Genomic DNA, 19,839 nt, shown 5'->3' with positions numbered 1-19,839 from the left:
CCCTCCTTGGAGGAAGGTGCGGGGAACCGACTGCGCCCCCATCCCCTGCCCCTGTGCCGCTGGGGGAGGAGGTAGAAATATCGGGAACAAAAGCTGGGCCCGGGAAGAAGGGAGATGGGGGGGAGGTGTTTTAAGAGATATGGTGACACTTCTTACTGTCCCGTTCTGTCAAGTGTTGGTTTTGTTAGTGCTTGTGACCGTTTAAACTGGTGAGCTACTCCTCCCTGTCTTTACCTTGATTCCTGAGCCTTTTTGTTTATTTTTCTCCTTCCCAGTGCTGGGGGTGGTGGTGGTGGTGTAGGAGTGAGTGAAGGGCTTCCCTCTGGGCCTAAACCACGACACAGGCCCCAAGTCTTTTGGTTTGTTTTGTCCTTTCGGTGGCATTTTTTACAGAAGATGTGAAACAGTTTTAGAAAGATACCACAATGCAAAAATTTGTTGTGAGGAAGAAATTAGGAGTCTTAGAAAACAGAACAGGGAAGAAAGCTCCTTCTAAATAACTCATTCATAAACTGTCATTTCTGAGATCTGATGACTGACCATCTGATAGTCTCACTCTGGAAAATGTATTGTTTTTCTCCTCTTACCGAAGATCAGAAGAGAGAACAAGACTCAGTGTTTCTGTCTATTATGGAAAATTTGCCTCAAAGTTCTCACTCTTTCCCATACTGTATAGATCAAGACAAAAAAACCTTTTTCTATTTAAATTCTTTTTTCCATTTTAGCCATACCTTTTCCTTGTTCCATTGTCAGGCTATATTATCTGACAAAAAATCTTTCCACGGCATGTAATATGTGCTTTTGTTCCAACCTTTAGAATGTGTGCTTGTCAAGAAGCCTAACAGGGGCATGTACCTTTTGGGATTTCTCCTCTGTTTTATTTAGCAAGATTTCTAAATGTTGATCTGTGGAGCGTTACTGCTTCACACAGCCATGATAATTCGAAGAGAGAATTATGTCCAGTTTTTCCTGTTAAGCATTTTGATAGAATCTATGAAAATAGCAAAAATAAAATCCTTTTGCAGTGCTTCTCTGTAGTATATTTTGAAGTGCTTTACAGCTGGCTGGTAAAAGTACATGGTTGTTAGTTTTGGCTTTTTTTTTTTTTTGATCCAGTCTCTAGTTTATTAGAGCACTTAAGTGTTAGCTGCATACTAAAAGGCTTATGAATTACAGTTTTTAATGAGAAACTTCTGGAAAGAGAAGTAATTTCTAAAGATTAGGGTGCTTTTTCCCAGTGTGATGGCAAAATGTCTAATGAAAGGAAAGCTAATTCTTCGGGGGAAAAAATGTAGCCATATTTGAATTTCAACACTTGTATTTTTCTTCATTAACTTTGTTCATCCTTTTCTTTGGTCTTTTTTGTCTTCATTCAGTCCTTAAGTACTTATCTATCTGTTACCCATTCCTTTTCTGTAGCAATAATAAAAGTTTATTTAGGTGACCAGCAGACCACTGTTAGCTGCAATAAGGAGATGAAGCAATGCAAGCTGCAGTTACTTTGGAGAATATATGCAGTGCCTACATAATTATGCAGAATCTTGTGCAAGAGCAATTGTTGCCAGGATGATCTAAGTATGATTTTACAAATAAAATAAAACGTTTTTGCAATTACTAGTTTGGAATTTGTTTTAATTCTCAGTCCCAATAAGTCTTATGTTTGATAAGCCGTAACATGACTAAAACATGTAAATTAAGCCTCTAGAGTAATTTTCAATTTTTATTTGACAGTATTGAGGCTGCTGTGGCTACTTTTGCTCAGGCTAGACCACCAGGTATTTATAAAGGTGACTATTTGAAGGAATTATTTCGTCGTTATGGAGATGAAGATGATGCACCGCCACCACCTGAGCTACCAGAATGGTGCTTTGAAGAAGATGAAGAGGAGGAGGATGATAATGGTAAAACGGGAGGCCAAGAATCAGAACCTGGATCGTCAAGCTCTTCCTTTGGCAAGAGGAGAAAAGAACGCCTAAAACTGGTATTTTTGATTAAGACCTTAATATTCTGATTGCTAAACTTAATTTCATAAACTCATTGCCAACAGTTACTACATGATATATGCTACACAAGTGTCAGTGCTCTTGCAAATGAGGACTAGTAGTATTGTCTCTAACCAAGAAAAACTTACATTCATTGTAGGCTTTCTTATGTTTCCTACATGAACGTTGAACTTTAACGTTCAACACTTCAGCTATTTCAGTTGTAAAATGACTTAAAATTTTTCTAATATAACTATTATTTTTTTGAGTTGAGATAGTAAAACGCTTTTTAATTACTCACTCTTATCTTTAGAGGTGAGATGTTATGGGGGAGTGTTTGTAAACAGTTTTTACTTTATAGCTATGTGGATGAAATTCAGAAATTTTTTTAATTCGGTGCTCATTTTGGTAAATATTCTTACTTTTGGAAATTCTGGAGGATTGAGAATTGGATTAGCAAAAAGCAATAAGAGCTTAAAAACCCTAAGGCAGCTTTGAAATTGTATTTTGTTCAAAGCTGCTGTAACTATATAATGATAAGAAATATGACTTATCATTTACTGTGATTGTTTTGACATACATCTGCATAATTCTGACGAAGTAAGTTACTGTAGTTGCCATAGTACAGAACTAATATTCAAATACAAAGAATATACTTGTATCATCTGAAGACTAATGGCTCAGTTCTTTCCAAGTTCTTGATTCTAATTTTATCTGCAGATAAAGTAGGGGAGAATGTTGCTGAGTGCAAAAATAGATTCAGTTCTTTTTGCATAATACTGAATTATTTTACTTGTGTGCTGAGGTGTGTTTGTTTGCAAACACTTGGAAATCCTCATATGAAATATGCTTCACAAATGCATTTTGTTGTTACTGCAGCTGCTCAACGTGGTTTACAGATGGAGTGTGGAAGAAATTAGTCTGAAAGGAATAGAAAATCTAGTCCAAAGAAGCACAGTGAACTTTGAAAACTTTAAAATAATCCATCAGATGGAGTAAAAAATTGCCCACACAGTAAAAATTCATAATAAAAATATATTCAGAGATACAGCCATTACCTTCATTAGCCTTGCAGTAGAACATTGATACCTAAAAAAATTTATTTGGGGTGGAATCTCGAAACTATTTTTTTTGATGTATTAGCAAATGAGGTGTGCTGGTGAGGTCCAATGACAGCCTCTTTTCAGCAAGTATAAAACTAAACTGGTCTGTTTAGCAGGAATCATGATACTGGCTTCCCAGGCTTTTTCTTACCTGCCACCATAGTTTTTTTGAGATCTGGAAGCTAAATTATACGAATAAGCATATTAATAACTAAAAGTTAATTATGAGTTAGAGAATTTATGAAAGAATCATCTAGTTAATATGCATATTCGTATAATTCAGTTTTGCAGCTCTGGAGGAACATTCTTTGACATGAAGAGGAGGAACGGGGAGAATGCTTTACCATGGTTCTTGGCTGGCAGACTGGACTGCTTCTTAACTCAGTAGAGATGGATACAGTCTATTTGTGATTCCTTGTAAATATGCGATCTACAGGGGGAATGATTATCAGGTAAATACCTCTCGCTCAGATTATCTTATTTTACTGTCTAAAGGGCTAAGTTTTCAGCATTACATTGATTTCTTGCAGCAGATGTTTTCAGCCTTCTACTTCGACTTTTTCTCTAAACACCTAGGGGTAGCCGGTGTCAAACTAGAGATGGCTGTGGTGGTGGTGTGAAATGTTTTCATTTTGACCCAAATCTGTGTGGGAACAGAAGCAAATTTTAGGGGTAGAGGAGGAGACAACTCCCAGGCATCTCCCTAGGATAGTGAATAGTCGGAAGCAACTGCCCAGCTAACCTGTGAAGTGTGCTGTCCGTTTCAGAAATTCCATCTTGGATGTGTCAAACTTTACTGCACACCTTTCACAAAAACTTCCATATTTGGGTGTCAAAAAGTCTTAGACAGCCTTTTTTTGTACACTACAGGAACTGTGGGAACTGTTAGAACATAATGCCATTACTGTTTCCTTTGTCATCACCCAAATGTAGTTGATGGGTAACAGCAAATCTGTTTGCTGTAGTCTCAGATGCTACCCAGGAAATCTAAACATGTTTTGATTTTGTCATTGCGTGCTGTGATGATTGTAGCATTGAAGCAACATTATTAACTGATTCTTAGAATCTCACTTCAGGAAAAAAATACTTGATTTTGCAAATAGGACAAAACGTTATAATTTTGGGCCAGAATCTTCAAACTTTTCACGGGTCAATGGGATCTTTTACTGTTTATTAAGGAATGCTACCTGTTACAGTCCCATGTAAGCTGCATTACAGGGTATAATACATAGTGCTTGTAAAATGGGTGGTTACATCTCAAACAGTCTGGAAGAGGTGGTAGCTGTTAATGATTTTCTTCATGATTTTGAGTGCAGGTATCTTGACATTTGTGAGACAGGGAAATGTTTAAACCTAATGGCTGACATAGCAAGGATAATATTCATTGCCTAACTATCAAAGTACATTGATTCCAAGTATTAGTGACTTTATTTTTTTTACTGCCTAACCTACTTCTTTTTGCCAAAGTTTAACCCGTGTACTTAGTGTTATTGATGGATATGGGAAAAAGATATTTTTTTTCTGGATTTGCAACAGCATTTTATGTACCTGAATATAGGTATAATTTCCTTTTAGCCTTCTCTTTATCCACATTAAATGCCAATTTGTTCACTTTTTCTCTATAGCCTGTATTTTTTTTATACTTCTGACCATTCTTGTCATTCTTTGTATTCTGTCATGATGACTCACATTTTTCTGAGATAGTGGTTCCTATAATTGAACACAAGCCTCTAGTTGGGACCATCCTAGTGCTTAATAGGGAGGAATTAATTTGACGTGTCTTAATGCTTCTGTTTATACATCTCAATAGAGCTGCCTTTTACAAGACAGAATACTACTAATTCAGCTTTTGGACTTTTGCTGCCTCTGTGTCTTTTTCTCTAATTACCTACCAGTGTGTGTTTGTATAATTGCTTATTCCTTATTAAGTGTAGAAATTTGTTTATACTGAATTGCACAGTGTTTTTTTTCAGCCCATTTTTAAAATTAAGGTTAACACTGAATTCTTAAGCTGCTATCACAGTCTGTATCTCTGTTACTAAATTCACAGATGTCACAATAATAAGAATATGCTAATAGGAAATTTAGGGGAAATAAATTAATTCTTTTATACCTAAAGCAGACCCCACAGATCTTCCTCAATATATTCTTCCATTTTTTTATCAATATATCAATATATTCTTCCATTTTTTAAGTGAAACACTTAACTCCTCTGAACCTGGTTTTGAAACAAGTTTGTCTTCTGTTTTATAGAAGTTGCATTTACCCCATGTTTTCTGAGTTCCTCTGAGAAAAAGACAAGCAAACAAAAGACAAGCCAAGGCAAAAGCCAGCATCAAATGATGTTATATTTCTTGCTTCTCCAATTCTGTGAAGCCAGAACAACAAAACCAAATGATTAGTTGAACACAGTTGTTACTGAGTGCCAGTCAGTATAATTTTGTTATCTATTTTGCTTGTACATGCTTAGAGGCAGTTCTTGTAATTTGGTCCTGTATTTCTAGGTATTAAATGTAAGCTGGTCATTGTAACTCCCTGGCTCTCCCTTCCTCCCTTGTAGATGGGGACTCTCTTCCTGATATGTTATGGAATGTTTATTGTCCTCTGGAAGGCAGTCTATGAGCATACTGGCACTTGATCAGGTCTAAGTAGCTGAGGATGGCTATCACCCAGGCTTGGTGATAGCCACTAGGGCCAGGGAGGTTGTGTGTTTGGGCCTTTCCCACTCACCCACTCCTCCAGATGGTGTTTAGGATCTGAACCAACACAAGGTGATACACATTGCCACTTCTTCAGCTGAATTGATGGGTGGAGGGAGACAGTGGCAAGTGGGATGAGCATCATTAGTACAGATGGTGTGAAGGTTGGGCAGGTTGTGCAGAGTATAGATACTCAGTGCATGTAGTTACCTTGGATCCATTAGGGCTTACAGCTCTTGACTTAGTAGCAGTGCTGAGGAGCTGAGGTGCTTCTGCTGAGCCGAGTGCTCTGTCATCTCTGCACCATGTTCTCCAGTGTCCTTTTTCCATGGGGGGTTTGTTAGTTCAGCAGTGGGGCAGAAAGTGTGTGGATCTGGCTCAGTTTTGGCACCTTATCCAAGGAAATGTCCTCATGAAACCTGGAACACTGACTTAGCTAAGCCCAAGTGACTCACCTTGGTCTTGTAGTTCTGTGCTTTAGCCAATGAATATACTCATTGCAGATAATCTGCAAGAGACACTTTCAAATGCAGGCACCAATTTCACGTTTATGACTTTTTCTTTTCTGGAAGATCTTTCCTGTTGCCTACTTTTTGCTTTAATCGTAGAAGTCATACTGCCATTATTCTGGGAAGCAAGGCACAACCATCTTCCTTTATTTCGTGGTGCTCTTAAGCACTTATGCTTCAGACAGTATGCTGGTCAGGCATGTGTAGCTGTCTGCTCCCCTCACCTTGTCACCTGTGTGCTGTTGCACCTGCAGGTGCCCACATAAGTAATATGGGATAAGTGATGTGCTGAAAATCTGTGGAGTTTAAGGTAACTAAGGTTGTGAACTAGCATATTTCTTCAGGAGGTACTGTTCTCAGAACATGATTTGCTGATGCAGCTGAGCTAATCTTAACTATATGCAGGCTGTACTCAAAACTGTGGCCCTGCTTTCCTGGCACTCCTTGTGTTCCTTCTGCTTCCCTTGTGCTGGCACTAGTGCTGACTCATCCTGTGATCTAGTTTAGGATACTAGTTTGGCAGAAAATTAATTACTGATGGTGTTATTTTTGCCAACTCAGTTCCTAGACTTGCTCAATAACAGTACAGGTCAGTGCCACAGTGTGTGGAAAGGGAAGGGAGCAAAAAGGCTCCTTTCGTCAGTAGTATGCAGCTAGATTTGTTTTTAAGGCAAGTGTAAAACATTTTGGAGAACAGACATTAAATACTTGTATCTTCATTTGCAGGATTCATAGCTCAACAGGTGAAACTTCATGCCTTGATCTTCTTAGTCTGCACTGAGAATTATTTGAGATGCTGTTGACATAAATCTGGTTGATTTGCAATCTCTTTAGAAATCTTTAGTTATGTAGCTTTGTATACCTGATGGCTTTAATGTGTTCTGTTGTGCAGAATTTGTTTCTATTCCACTCATCATCAAACCTCCGGAATACACAAGTTATTTTAGAGTTTTATTTTCAATATTCTTTTATTGATCTCTACTTAAAGATTCTGTGGCATTCAGGGTGGCACCTCCACCTTAGTAACCTGGTTTTGATTGAGAATAAAATTTATGCAAGTATATTTTTACACAGATATTTTGTTACAAGTCAGCTGTTTGTATTCTCTTTTATTAAGAAGTTTGTTTTACATCAACTGAGAACCCTCTAAGTTTGCTGCTGCATAAGTACATTCATTCTTTCAGCTGTTTTCCCTATAGTGTAAGTTTTCAGTTTTGAGACATATAACATCGTAGATCACCCAGGTGGAGGTGAAATCCATGTAATTGAACTTGTACTGGAATTACCAGCTAGGTCTGATGAAATGAACATATTTAATTGAAAACATGCATCTTAGAGATTTAGAGGGAGAAAAGTAGGAATTAATATCTTTATCTCCTGAGAATTTTGTTTAAAAAAACCCACCAAAAATGCTGTGTCTAAAGATGTTTTCCAATGACTTTAGTTTGCTAATTAGCAAGCTACTTATGTTTATCTCACATTAAATCTCTACTGTTAGTGAGCAGCTCTTATTTTCCATGAATCAAGGAAACCGTGGAATTGTTGGTCTAGATATGCTATTTGTGTGTTAAAAAATTTTTAATTTAACACATGATAGGTCAATTTTGTTCTTAGTTTCAAGTTCACTTATTTTGAGGCCATACTTTTTGATACACTTAAAAGTGGTGTCACAAAGGCGTCTGCCAGAAAGAGTTTTGTGACCTTTAATGTACAGTGATTTGCTCCAGGCTTACAATACCGTTTAGGTTCAGATTCTCATCCACAAGTTTTGTATACTAAAGATGATTAATTTGATCCCTGCAAATTCCATGTGACCAATTTACTATTAAATGCTTGATACTAGTGTACTTTCTTTTTACAAATGAAAAATAGTGAGTCAGACTGATGCTGTAGCTTGACGTGGGAACTTGAGAGTACTAACTAAACAGTGCCAATCCCTTACCATTTACCTACTTTCTTTTTTTTTTAATTATTAGTTTATTTCCACCCATCATTAATAAGTCAGTTCCTGGGTTCATAATATGACTCACTAGTGAGTTTATTGGCAAAGCTCAGCTGATGTATCTTGGTATTTGGGAGTAAATCTTTAAGGAGGAATATTTAACCTAGTATTGCTTGTGAGGGTCAAGTTGTAAAAACAGACTTGTATTGACATGTTCTGATCTGCTTTTATGAAGGCTTAAATACTAATTTTTTAAAATCTTTTATTTAGGGTGCAATTTTCTTGGAAGGAATAACAGTTAAATGTGTGACCCAGGTGACAACACAACCAAAGTTAGGAGGAATACAGCAAAAATGTCAGCAGTTCTGTGGATGGGAAGGGTATGAAAACATTTAGAACTTGTTTATTTATACTGTCTAGAAATAATTGTTATGTTTCTAGTTTTGCAGAAGGAAACAGCTCATTGTAAAAATGAAAAAAGTGACTATTTTTGGATGGATTGTTTAAAAAAAGCCCCCAAAACACTCAACAGTGAAGCAGATGAGGATCTTGTGTTGTATTATGAAATGGAATAATCAACTGTTGATACTGAGAAACAAGATACTAGAACTGCTTTTCCATTGAGATAACAAAATGTTTTCAGATTACTTGTTGCTGAGCAAATTCCAGATGTAGGCTAGTCCAGGTATTTGTGTAATATTTAGCGCTTGCTCAAGCAGTAGACTTATTTATACAACTGCTATTACATTCCAATATTGAGGTATTATACTCGTTTTTATAGCCAGCTTGGATTTGTGTCCAATATTAATGAGAATGTTGATTTTAATGCACCAGTTTCTGAACTCCTTTCCAAAGCTGATGGTCTGGGGAGCTGCTCACAGTGCTTCCTAACTTGCTGATGCTTATAGTTCTAGTGTTTGTAGTTTTGAATTCAAATATCTCTTCCTCCAAAGTTAAAACTTTGAAGTTCCACGTAATTTAGTGTTTTGTCATAAATACCTTTGTTCTTATCAGGTAGGCATTTGATTCCTCTTGCAAAATACCTTATTGAGAGGATGTTGTAACTCAGAGTTAACCTTGCAGCAAGTCTGGTACAGGGTGACTTCAGTCTAATGTAGAAAATGCATTGCCTTGTGTGACTGTTTATTGAAGAATATTAATAAACGTGGTTCTTTTTTTTTTTTTTTTAGATCTGGATTCCCTGGAGCACAGCCTGTTTCCATGGACAAGCAAAATATTAAATTTTTGGAGCAGAAGCCATACAAAGTTAGCTGGAAAGCAGACGGCACTCGGTACGTTCATTTTAAATGAAAAAGAAAGACCCGGTAAATTGAGTAGATGGTTTTTGTTTTCTGAGGAAAGTGAATTCTCTTGTACAAAGGTCAAAGCATATTCTAACAACAAAACTCACTCCAGAGATTTATTTTTTTTTGCTGTCTTGGTACCCAAAATTTGCTGAAATGTGTAGCCAAGTTTCTTTTTAGCAGTTGTTCTGCAGATGGTCTGTTAAATGCGTGTACTTTTATTCTTTCAATAACCCTTGCCTGTCTGTCAGCCAAGACTTGCCACCAAGGTCTTAGTTAATCTTAGATCTAAAGAATTAGTTTATAAAAGCTAAATTAAAACTTCTAGTTGATCCTTCAGAAGCTGGGTAGTATTAGAAATTTCACAGGGTTTTTCCATTCATACTGTGATCCTGTGTTCAAACTTGTAGTTCTGGTCAGCTAAAGAGTTAATAGTTTCATCTTCCCATACCAGTTTTCTTACATTCATTGTAGGGGTGACTTCTTTTATAACAGACTATGACCTGATTAGATTGATGTGTTGAAACTCTTCAGTGGTGTTATTTTTGGTTTGAAATGCATCCTTGTATTTAATTTCTCCGTTATTCTCATGTTAGCATTTTAATGTAGGAGAAATGCCATACATCATCAAATGTGGTATGGCAAACCACTTTTTTCTCTGATTGTAAGTGGTTATAGATTGGTCTTGACTGCATGAAACACAGTTGTCTAAATATGTGCATCTGGTATCGCTGGGTATCCTGTCATTGCTTTGTCTCGTGTGAAAAAGTCACGTCACACAGGGCGTCTTGCCTCTACACCCAGCAGCTGGGATGAGGTATAGAAAGTATGCACTATTCATGTTGAAATAAACCCCCAAATGTTAGATGCCCTGTTTCCTTGTACTCTTGCTAAGTACAAGGAAATAGGACTGTGGCTTTTCATACAAACAAACCTTTCTTGAGTAGAATTCCAAATCTCAAAAATCGTACTTTCATAGGACTGGTTATTTTTAATACGTTGGAACACTTCTGAAATTACAACCTTTTTCTTGAGGTTTTGAAATCATCGTCAATGGGGACTGGTACTCTAACCTTCTGTTTTTCTTCAGTATTTCTGGTTTCAAAACTAAAACCAAGAATCCCACATACTAGTGGAAGTGGTTTTAACCTATGCTACCCAGAGCATTCAGATCACAATCTTCCTTTTTGTTGTGGGCACTATCTTAAGGTAGCTGTTACTGTGATTTCTTACACCATAGTCAGTAGTGTCTTAGGGAGAATTTGTGTGACACATTCATTTCAGTAACTTGATTTTTGTTTCTAATATATTCTTTATATACAGTAGTATTTAAGCAATTCTAATCCTTTCTAAGTGGAGTGATTTCAGTTTTTACTTAGCGCAAATTTCACTTATTCACTTAGAGCAAATTAATAGATATTTAACCTGCTTTGACTTGATCAGAAAAAGTGCAAATACAATGAACGTATGCAGGGTAAGAGGAGACCTGTTGCGCTCATTTGTGCATGGTGCTTTAGACTAGCAAAAGAATTCAATGTTCACATATGTACAAGTTAGAAAACATCAATTGTGTGGGTGAAATGGATGCTTTCAAAAGCAGGAGGTAAGAATTTCTGTTTTCAGACTGGTAAAGTTAAAATACCGGGTTTGTGTACAGATATAAGGAAAAGAAATTTTATTTTAGCTGTGCAATGGAAAGCATTCTCCCTTCGCATGCTGAGACAACAAAGTAAAGTTTTGATGCTAAATAAGTTTTAGTATGTATTAAAGACAGTTTGTGGAAGTGTTTTTCTATAACTTAAACCTATTTCTTCATGAAGTAGCAATAGCAGAATATAATTCTGTTTTTAAAATAATTTCTTTACAGAAGGCTGATATTAAGTGAAAAAATTGCTTGATCTGCAGTGTCTGTAGTATGCATTGCCACTGAAGAATGTGTTTAAAACCATGGGTCGTTAGCTAATACAGATTGGTGTCTCTTAGAACAAATACTAAGATGCTGTAAAATTACAATTAGTGCTATTCTGTAGGGTTGTAAGCTATTCTTCCACATTTCTTTTTTTTTGTTTGTATTTTCAATATGGAGAGTCTTTCTTTGTGATACCTTACATTATTCATTTGGGAAATTGAAGTCTTATGGAATATTCTTATTTTCTTACTAAAATGTACAGGATGCATACAATCTGAATACTAGAATAACTATATAGAAAAAAAGTATTGTGTCTGGAAGACTGTCTTTTGTGAAAGAAAGTAGTGCACATGTAATTTCTTGTAGGATGTTTCAGTATTTTGGACATTCTATCCTGTGTTTTTAGAGTTCCAGAATGGTGACAAAATAGATGAAGAATAAAACTGAGGGAACTAAATAGTTATTCTAAATTTTCTCAAAACATAATGACTTGTAGTTGATTATGGAGATACACAGACTGATAGGCGTATTCAGAGAAGAATATGGTGCTACAAAGATCCACTGTTAATGAAATTCAGCTGAAGGAATGTTGTGAAAGAGAGATAAAAGATGAAACCTTGAGCTATTATTTGGACATTTAGACACTGTGCATGATGGTTACCCTAATCAACAATGAAAAATGACTATGGCAGTTTTTACATTGGACATGATTCTAATTATTTTATTGTTCTCCGACGATCCAGACTCCATATGCAATTAAATAGATTTCATTAATTATTCTGAATGCTTGTGTTGACAGGCGTGACCTTCCTGAATTTAATATTAAGACATCAGTTAGTGGAGATTCATTTATGGATCCCCTGCTTACTTAATCTGGAGACAAAACCCCCATCATCAAACATCTCCAAAGCTATTTTGTTAAAGTGTTCTTTAGATGCAGCAGTCTAGTCTTTTGCGTATTACAATATTATTTGGCTTGCATATTTTTTTTCTTTAATTCTGTCTTTTTGCTTTAAAAAGTACTGCCATTTCATCAATGTGATTGGATTTAGAGAAAAGCAGGTGCTTAACTAATAACTTTATATTATACCTTCTCACATCATTAAAATGCTCTCATATCAGTTAATAGCAATATTTGCTCAACTTAGACAAATCTCTTAAATTTCACCATTGTTAAATACCTGCATTTTATTCCTGCAGTATTAGTTTTCACTAGAGGTTTCATGGTTGAAGCCTTTGTTTGTAGATTGTCTTAACTGACATGTACTGTCAGTAATTTCACTGAGGGCTTTTACTTTTCTCCAAAGGCATTTGCTATTCCTAGATTTCAATAGCAGCTGAACTTTCACCCTTCTGGTTTAAGAGCTCTGGTGTTGGTGGGTTTTTAGTTCGTTTGTTTGTTTTTTAGTGGTAGAACAGTGTATGTTTTCTTGCTTTTTTAGTATTATATTTTTCTACCCATAACTTTAAAAAAAAAAAAAATCTGAATGAAAGAGCATTACTTATCATCTTACATTAAATAATGTGAAATTGATGTTATTTCACAGTGATTCTATAATTTTATTTTTTTTTTAAATTTACTGGAGTAGTATCTTATACACTTTTGTAAATATGTGGGTTCTGAGTCTGGTTTGGGTCAAAACTCATCCTTTTCCATTCTCTTGGAGCCCCACATTCAAAATCTTTTGGCTTACTCTTGCTTTGTCTGTCCTGATTTGCAGCATTTGTGCCTACACCGTGGTCTTGGTTGTTCTGTGCCTGGTTTCTAGAGCCCTTGTTCCGTGAGCATTGGGAATGCACACCTCCTTGTGCTTGCTCCAGCTTTCCTTCTGCAGCATGTTCGCTCCAGAGGAAAGTGCACTATGAACAAATACTTCTCTCCTGTTCATAAATGTCTATGTGTAAAGATGTGTATGCTTGCATCTCAGGTTTAGACAGACAAACTTTAAATTAAAAGAGCTTTGAAACTCACTTAACATTGGCTCTCTTCGGAAAAATAATTTCTTTGTGCCAGCTATTTGTGTGTGTGCAAATAATATATATAAATCCATTTTGGGGAATAACACCTCTAAAGTCGTATTGATTTAAATTATTATTATAATTTAAAAAAAAATCACTTAAACCTGCAGCTATTCTGAACGGTTTGGTGTGAATTTTTTCCTGTGTATTTATTGGAACAGTTGTCAAACCTCTGGTGTCTTAAAAAGAACTCTAATACTAATGTATTCATAAAGCGCAGAAATCCAAAGGGCAAATTTCCCTACTAAAATCATGCCTTTTGGTTTGTTGAGGTGGAATGTATGTTGTATGTTAAGAGTAGCTATAAGGTATGTACGGCTCTACAAATACCTCCAATTTTGTAGTTCAGTGTTTCCAAAATAATAGTTGCTATCTGAATAAGATAATTGTAAGAGTATGTTCAAGGCATACTGTATGACTCTGTGTTATCAACTTTGTACTGTAAAGTGATTAACCCAGGTGGTTAGCGGCTTGCTGTATCCCTTGGTATGTATCTCATTAGTACTGTTTGTAGCAGATGTTTGTTCTAATGAGTGGAGCTGAATGTTCAGACAGGAGTAGGGTTGATAAAGTAATGAGACACCAGTTTTGAAAAAAAGACTGTTACCACTAAGAATAATAAAAAGCTTTAAAATGTCTGTGGAATAATTCAAATTAATATAATCAAACAAGACTAGGTTTTATAATGGTAAAATGTGACCTGAACTAAATGCAAGCTATTAAGGGGTGTAAGTTATTTTCCTACATTTATATGAGTACCTTTTTATTTTTCACATCTGTACACATGCAGTTTTAGAAAAAAACAAGAAATATGATCATAATAATATGGCTGTTCAATTATGGTAAGGCAGCTATTTAAAAAAATGCAGAACAGGTAGTTCTTGCCGAAGGCTATTATGTTTGAAAAATATTCATGTGAATTTGATGGCTTGCAGATATCTAAATGTGAACCAGTGGATACAGAATGTAAAGCAGCTCTTTGAGAATTGTTGCTAATTGTCTAAAAGGTGTTTGTAACAAAATAGTTAGGAACATCCCTGAAATTTGTAATTTGCTAATCATGAAGAAAATAACATTTTAGAAAAAAGGCCTGTTGCCTAAATACTTCTCATTTTGTTGGTATCATAATACAAAATAAAAATAGTAAAGCTACACAACTATATGATAAAACTGGTGGCCAAATTTTTGGATTATGTTTATTAATCTAATAATTTTGATTTATCCGATGCGTGTAAGTTACTGTATTATCAAACTTGTGATAGCTTCCAAGGTTTCTTTAGTTTAGCTTTTTGTACAAATTGAATAAAATATCTATTTTTTGCTAAGAACTTTAAAATTAACAATAGTTGCAGCTTCTTCAGAAATGTATTTGTGACCATTACTTGAAAAAAGTCTACTGGGTATGTTTTAAGGTAACTTTTCTGCATGTTGTTAAAATGTGATGAAGACAAGGTAAAAGTTTTCCCCTGAATTTGCATGGCTAAATACTTTTTTCTTTCCCTGTTGTTTGATCCTTTACATGATGAAGCTTACATGCATAATCGAGAAATTGCAGATTCATAATATGAAAAAGTTATCCAAAAGTCATTTGTGACAATAGTAACTTGTGAAAAGGTGATGATTGCTAAAGAACAGCTCTAAAGAAATGGAGAAAACTGAGAAACAGATTTTTTGTTTCAGAAATTAAGAAGCCCAAAATTAGGTGGCAAGGAAGACAAATGGTAGCCTGTCTGTGAAGGATTAAAGAGATAGTTGAATAGGTTCATGAAAAAACTATTATCCCTGAGAGACAGGAGGAGGTTAGAGAGAAAGTTGGGATAATAATGAGAACAAAGGACAGAGAAGATTGGAGAGTAGGACTAAACCAATTAAAACACATCTATGCACTTGAGAACTCATTATTAAGAACAAGAGACTGGCTTGTCATTAAAGCAGATCTAAAGAATGGAAAGATTGTCTCCTGGGAGCAAAGATATTAATGTGGAGTTGAACCTGAAGGAGACTCTGTTGGGAATGAAAAAGAAGCCATAGATTAATTTTCAGATTGGTACAAATGACATGTCCATATTTACATGGATGTGGAATTTTATGCCCAGTAGTGGAAAATGCCTGAAGTGGAGGTTTACACAATTGTTAGTGGATTCTTTCCTAATTTAGAGGAAGGGGACAAAAATGTAGGATGGTGAGATTTGACAGATTCCTTGAGAAATGGTGCTAACAGGGAAGTTTAGGGCTGTTAATTGCTAGAAAGCATTTGTGAGTAAAGACCTTTTTCAAGGTATGAATAACCCCTTTCTGGACACCCTACTTTATGACCCTAGGTGTCTAGTGAATAAGTGAATGATTATATATTGTGTTTTGAGTGTCCTGTCATTTAGTCATGTTTAGAGTTATACAGGATTATGGTCTTGGGGTCAGGAAGGAGCATTTGCCTCCTAATGATAGGATGGCTTGAAGAACCTGCACGAGAATCATCTAAGTGCTTTTAAATGACACCTTCATTTCCCTTCCACTTTTCCCCACTTATCTTAAGAAATAGACAAATATTTATGTTTTGCACTGTTGGTTGGTAATGCTGTGTATCCCTTCCTCTGTGATTGGGGCACGTTTCTGTGGTCTGAAATTTTAAAGGACTGAAATATTCAGGGTTTGAACAGATACTAAATGGACTTCTCAGGACCAAATTAATTTTTTTATAGGAGTGACAGGTTTTACGAACAAGTGGGCTTAATTCAAGTGTTTTGATTCCAAGTCAAATAAACTTTATTAAAATCATGTGCTTATGTAACTATCAGGAATGGGCAAAACCTCAACTGTTGAGTGGTAATTATACATTGTTTGTGTGTGTAGGACAGCTACTCTTGTTATTATTGTCATTGAATATCTCAAAGTAGTAGTTGTAAGCGTTTTCCTATTATTCCCATGAAACTGACAAAATGGGATGGTGTTTAAAGAGAAGACTTGGAACAAAAACCTAAAAGGGTAATGTGACTGTTATTCCCCTATTCCTAACTCTGCACTGTTTTGTTGCATGTTACATTTTTAAGGTCTTTGGGAGGGAAATGCATTTTTTGTTTACATGACGTAGTCCTTCGTGATCCTACTTTATAATTATCTAGCTCTTTAAGAGAAAACAAGCTCATCCATTTTTAAGCTAGTTCTATAGTTCTACAACTGGAAGAACCTTGATTTAGGTTCAGCCTGAAATCCACATAGGATTTATTTTCATGTGGGCTTTATTTTGAATAATAATTGGAGATGGCATACATTTTGGGCTGGAAATTGAGGTTGTGAAAGTTATTGAAATGGTAGCAATACATTTTTCCCCCCCTTCCAGTCAGGATTAAAAGCTATAAATAGCTTTTATAAACTACAGTAGTGATCAGTTGTTAGGAACCTGAAGTTTAGCTTTTAAGTGTGTAATGATAACATAATGTCAAGCTTCTGCAAAAGTATGTAAAGGTCACATATGATTCTGGATTATAATGTATAAACTACCTTTCTAATAATTGCTGAGAAGAGTAATTCATAGATGTTAAGCACTCTAAACAGCATTTCTCTTAATTTTCTGAAAAAGCAGATGCTCAATTCATGGTTTTATTTCATGTGTTTAGGAGGGGAAGAGAGGATGGGATGGGGAGGCAGGAATGATGTGTTTTGAGACTGGAAGGTTGAGGTTTTTAGTAGCTCAGATGTAAGTCTTCATTCACTCTATATCTTAATAATTATCCCTTCTAGTTGTGTTGGGCAATAAATTTAGGATTACAAGATTGATACCAGCCAGTTTCCCACAGCATTAGAACCCATGAATATTGCATACTTACTTGAGTTTTTATTTGAGGGTGCAAAAGTAATTTAAGCTGAGGTAAGATGAAGGGCACTTTCTGCATATTTAGTGTATCCTCTATCTCAAAGTAAAGACACTCTAGCTCAGGGTGAAGAAGGTCTAGCACAAGGTGGCCCCGTGATCTCCACCTGTTGACATGCTGTCTTTTTCTCCTTTTTTACCTATTGTACAATGAATGGGAGCATGCCTAGACTTTGGTTTGCAGACTGACAGCAGAAAAGGAGCTGTCAGATTTTGGTAGCCAGCCTGATAGGTGTCCCTGGCTAACTCATTGGTTCTGTTTAACTATATCAATTATGAACCGGGAGTGGTCTCTCTTTAGAGACTGTAGGTCAGACGAGGCAGCACAGAGTATCATTAAGGTGTTAGACTAATATCTGGAACTATCAGTTATAAATACTGTTATTCCTAAGAAGTTTCCAGAAGGCAGTATTATTTAAAGTAGGGATGTATATTATAGACCAGGTCTATTGGGCTAGGTTGAAGTTGTTTTTAATCTTAATGCTGCATTTGGAGTGGGTGGTTTGGGGTGTTTTTGTTTTTTTGGAGGGTGGGTGGTGGTGGTGATGGTGTATTTATGTATTTATTTATTACAAAGGCACATCCATATATTTTTGCTGCTTCTCCCTTCTCCTGAAGTGTGTTTTTAAATTGACTCAGTGTGGAAGAATGAATGAATAAATAGGTGTGACACAACATGTCATCTTCAGTCTGGATTCAGGTTGACTCCAATGGCCAAGGAAGGCATTGTTACTGAAGGGTGTGGTTTCTCATTTATACGTACCTGCAACATTGTCAAGACTGAAAAGAAGTGGTAGAAGGAAGCTGTTGTTTTTGTGTCTCTTTCTTAACTTGTTAAGGAGCACTGCTGATATGGTACCATACAGAAGGTATATTTTGTGAAGTAGCAGACTTGATGCTTCACAATTTTGCAGCCTTTTGACAGCTCACTAAGTTTTATTGTCGCAGTTCTGAGCTCTTTGAAAAGTACCACTTAAGTGATTATTCATATATAACTATTTTAATATTTGGACAGATTGTCTTCTAAGCAAGATCTTTTGTTTATTTATAAATAGTTAATGCATTAAAATGCTTATTATGTAACGTGCTGTGAATACTAATCTGAGAGTTATTCAACTGTAGTCCTAAAATGTTCTAATTAGATGAAGATAAATGGTGTGCCTGCGTGTGTACCTGATGTTCAAGCGACAAGTATCAGTGATTACTGGTTTATTTATTTTCCTTTCTCCCAGACCACTTTTAATAGTGGAACAGCGTGTCCTGTGCTGCTGGTTCTCTTGGGGGGATTACAAGGCGCATCTATGAAGTGTAATGATCTAAGCTTATTCAGGGAACAACAACATCCGATTTGTGAAGTTTAACTACACAAATATCTAGGGCAACCCTTTTCCTTGGAGCTGATCTGTGAGCACAAATGGTAGTTGTTCTCTTCTGTGGCTTGTGCCTGTGCTGTAGACAGAATTGACCTAGCATACGTTCTGGCATAAATCAGTCCAAAGTTAAGGGAACTTCCTTTTTTTCAAAGCTGTGATATTCTTTTCTTGACTGCTATGTTATGAGCCTCCATGAGAGATGTTACAGTTCTCTTGCTTGGGGAAAGAAGGAATGTAACTACTACTCATCTCATGCTAAATTAATTTGTTTTTTCTTTCTTATACCATTGTGTAATTGTTGCTTTGCCTTTTTTTTTTTTTTTTTTTTTTTTTTTTTCCCTCAGCCCATTGCTTCAGTCATGAATTCCCTTCTAAATCTCTAAGATACTTTGAGACTAAAATTTGTGGATGAGGGATGGAGTCAAGCAAGTTCCAGCAAGCTTGAAGCTCAGTATCTGCAATAAATAATAATAATAATGAATTATAAGAGAATTCAGTAGTTCAGTCAAGCTTGAGATATAATTTGTTCCATTAATCTTACAGCTTTTAAATCAGAACACTATACCGTAGAGTTGTTTTCCAGTAGTGTTTCTCCATCTGATGTAGGAATATACTTCAACCACTTAGCATCATTAACATTTGGGTGAAACAAAGAGAATCTCATATTTAAAATAAATCTATTAGTATCCAGATTCAGTTACTGGTTCATATGTTTTCTAGCTAGTTAATTCTTCCTTTATTTTACACCAGATATGTCATAATGCACTCTAAGAACTCTTCAGTACATAGTAGTTGTAGATTAATTTACCCTTTGTTGGAGGTCAAGTAATGATAACAAGACGACTTCAAATTTAACCCATAAGTTTTAATATCCTTTTAGAAATAAAGAAACAAAATCCCCACAGCGCTATAATTTAATTAAAACCCTGGAAGGCAGTCAAGAAAAACACTGTAACTGCATAGTGTTTTTTAACCTTGCTAAATTCTTGGTTTTACCAGCTCTGTTGCAGAGTTTCACAGTCTGATAATATTTAGATAGAAAGTGTGTTTAGGTTTTGAACATTGGTTTTGAATTTGCCATCTGTTAAATTAATTAAAAGCATCTTTATCCTTGATTTATGAAACAAGAAA

The 19,839-nt window shown here is 35.8% G+C and overlaps 1 protein-coding gene across 2 annotated transcripts in view; it reads left to right on the top strand.

Moving 5' to 3' along the window:
• RNGTT (RNA guanylyltransferase and 5'-phosphatase) overlaps positions 1 to 19,839 on the top strand; it is a 193,792-nt gene that overhangs the window by 22,365 nt on the left and 151,588 nt on the right. For both annotated transcript variants that reach the window (XM_074896019.1, XM_074896018.1), the window contains exons 6-8: positions 1,732 to 1,981; positions 8,506 to 8,615; positions 9,426 to 9,527. In XM_074896019.1, the coding sequence (XP_074752120.1) occupies positions 1,732 to 1,981; positions 8,506 to 8,615; positions 9,426 to 9,527 (462 nt within the window). The remainder of the gene's footprint in view (positions 1 to 1,731; positions 1,982 to 8,505; positions 8,616 to 9,425; positions 9,528 to 19,839) is intronic.

Source organism: Athene noctua, chromosome 1, assembly GCF_965140245.1.
Source record: "Athene noctua chromosome 1, bAthNoc1.hap1.1, whole genome shotgun sequence".
In the NCBI taxonomy this organism is placed as follows: Eukaryota; Metazoa; Chordata; class Aves; order Strigiformes; family Strigidae; genus Athene; species Athene noctua.
This window is presented reverse-complemented; position numbering and strand designations above follow the sequence as displayed.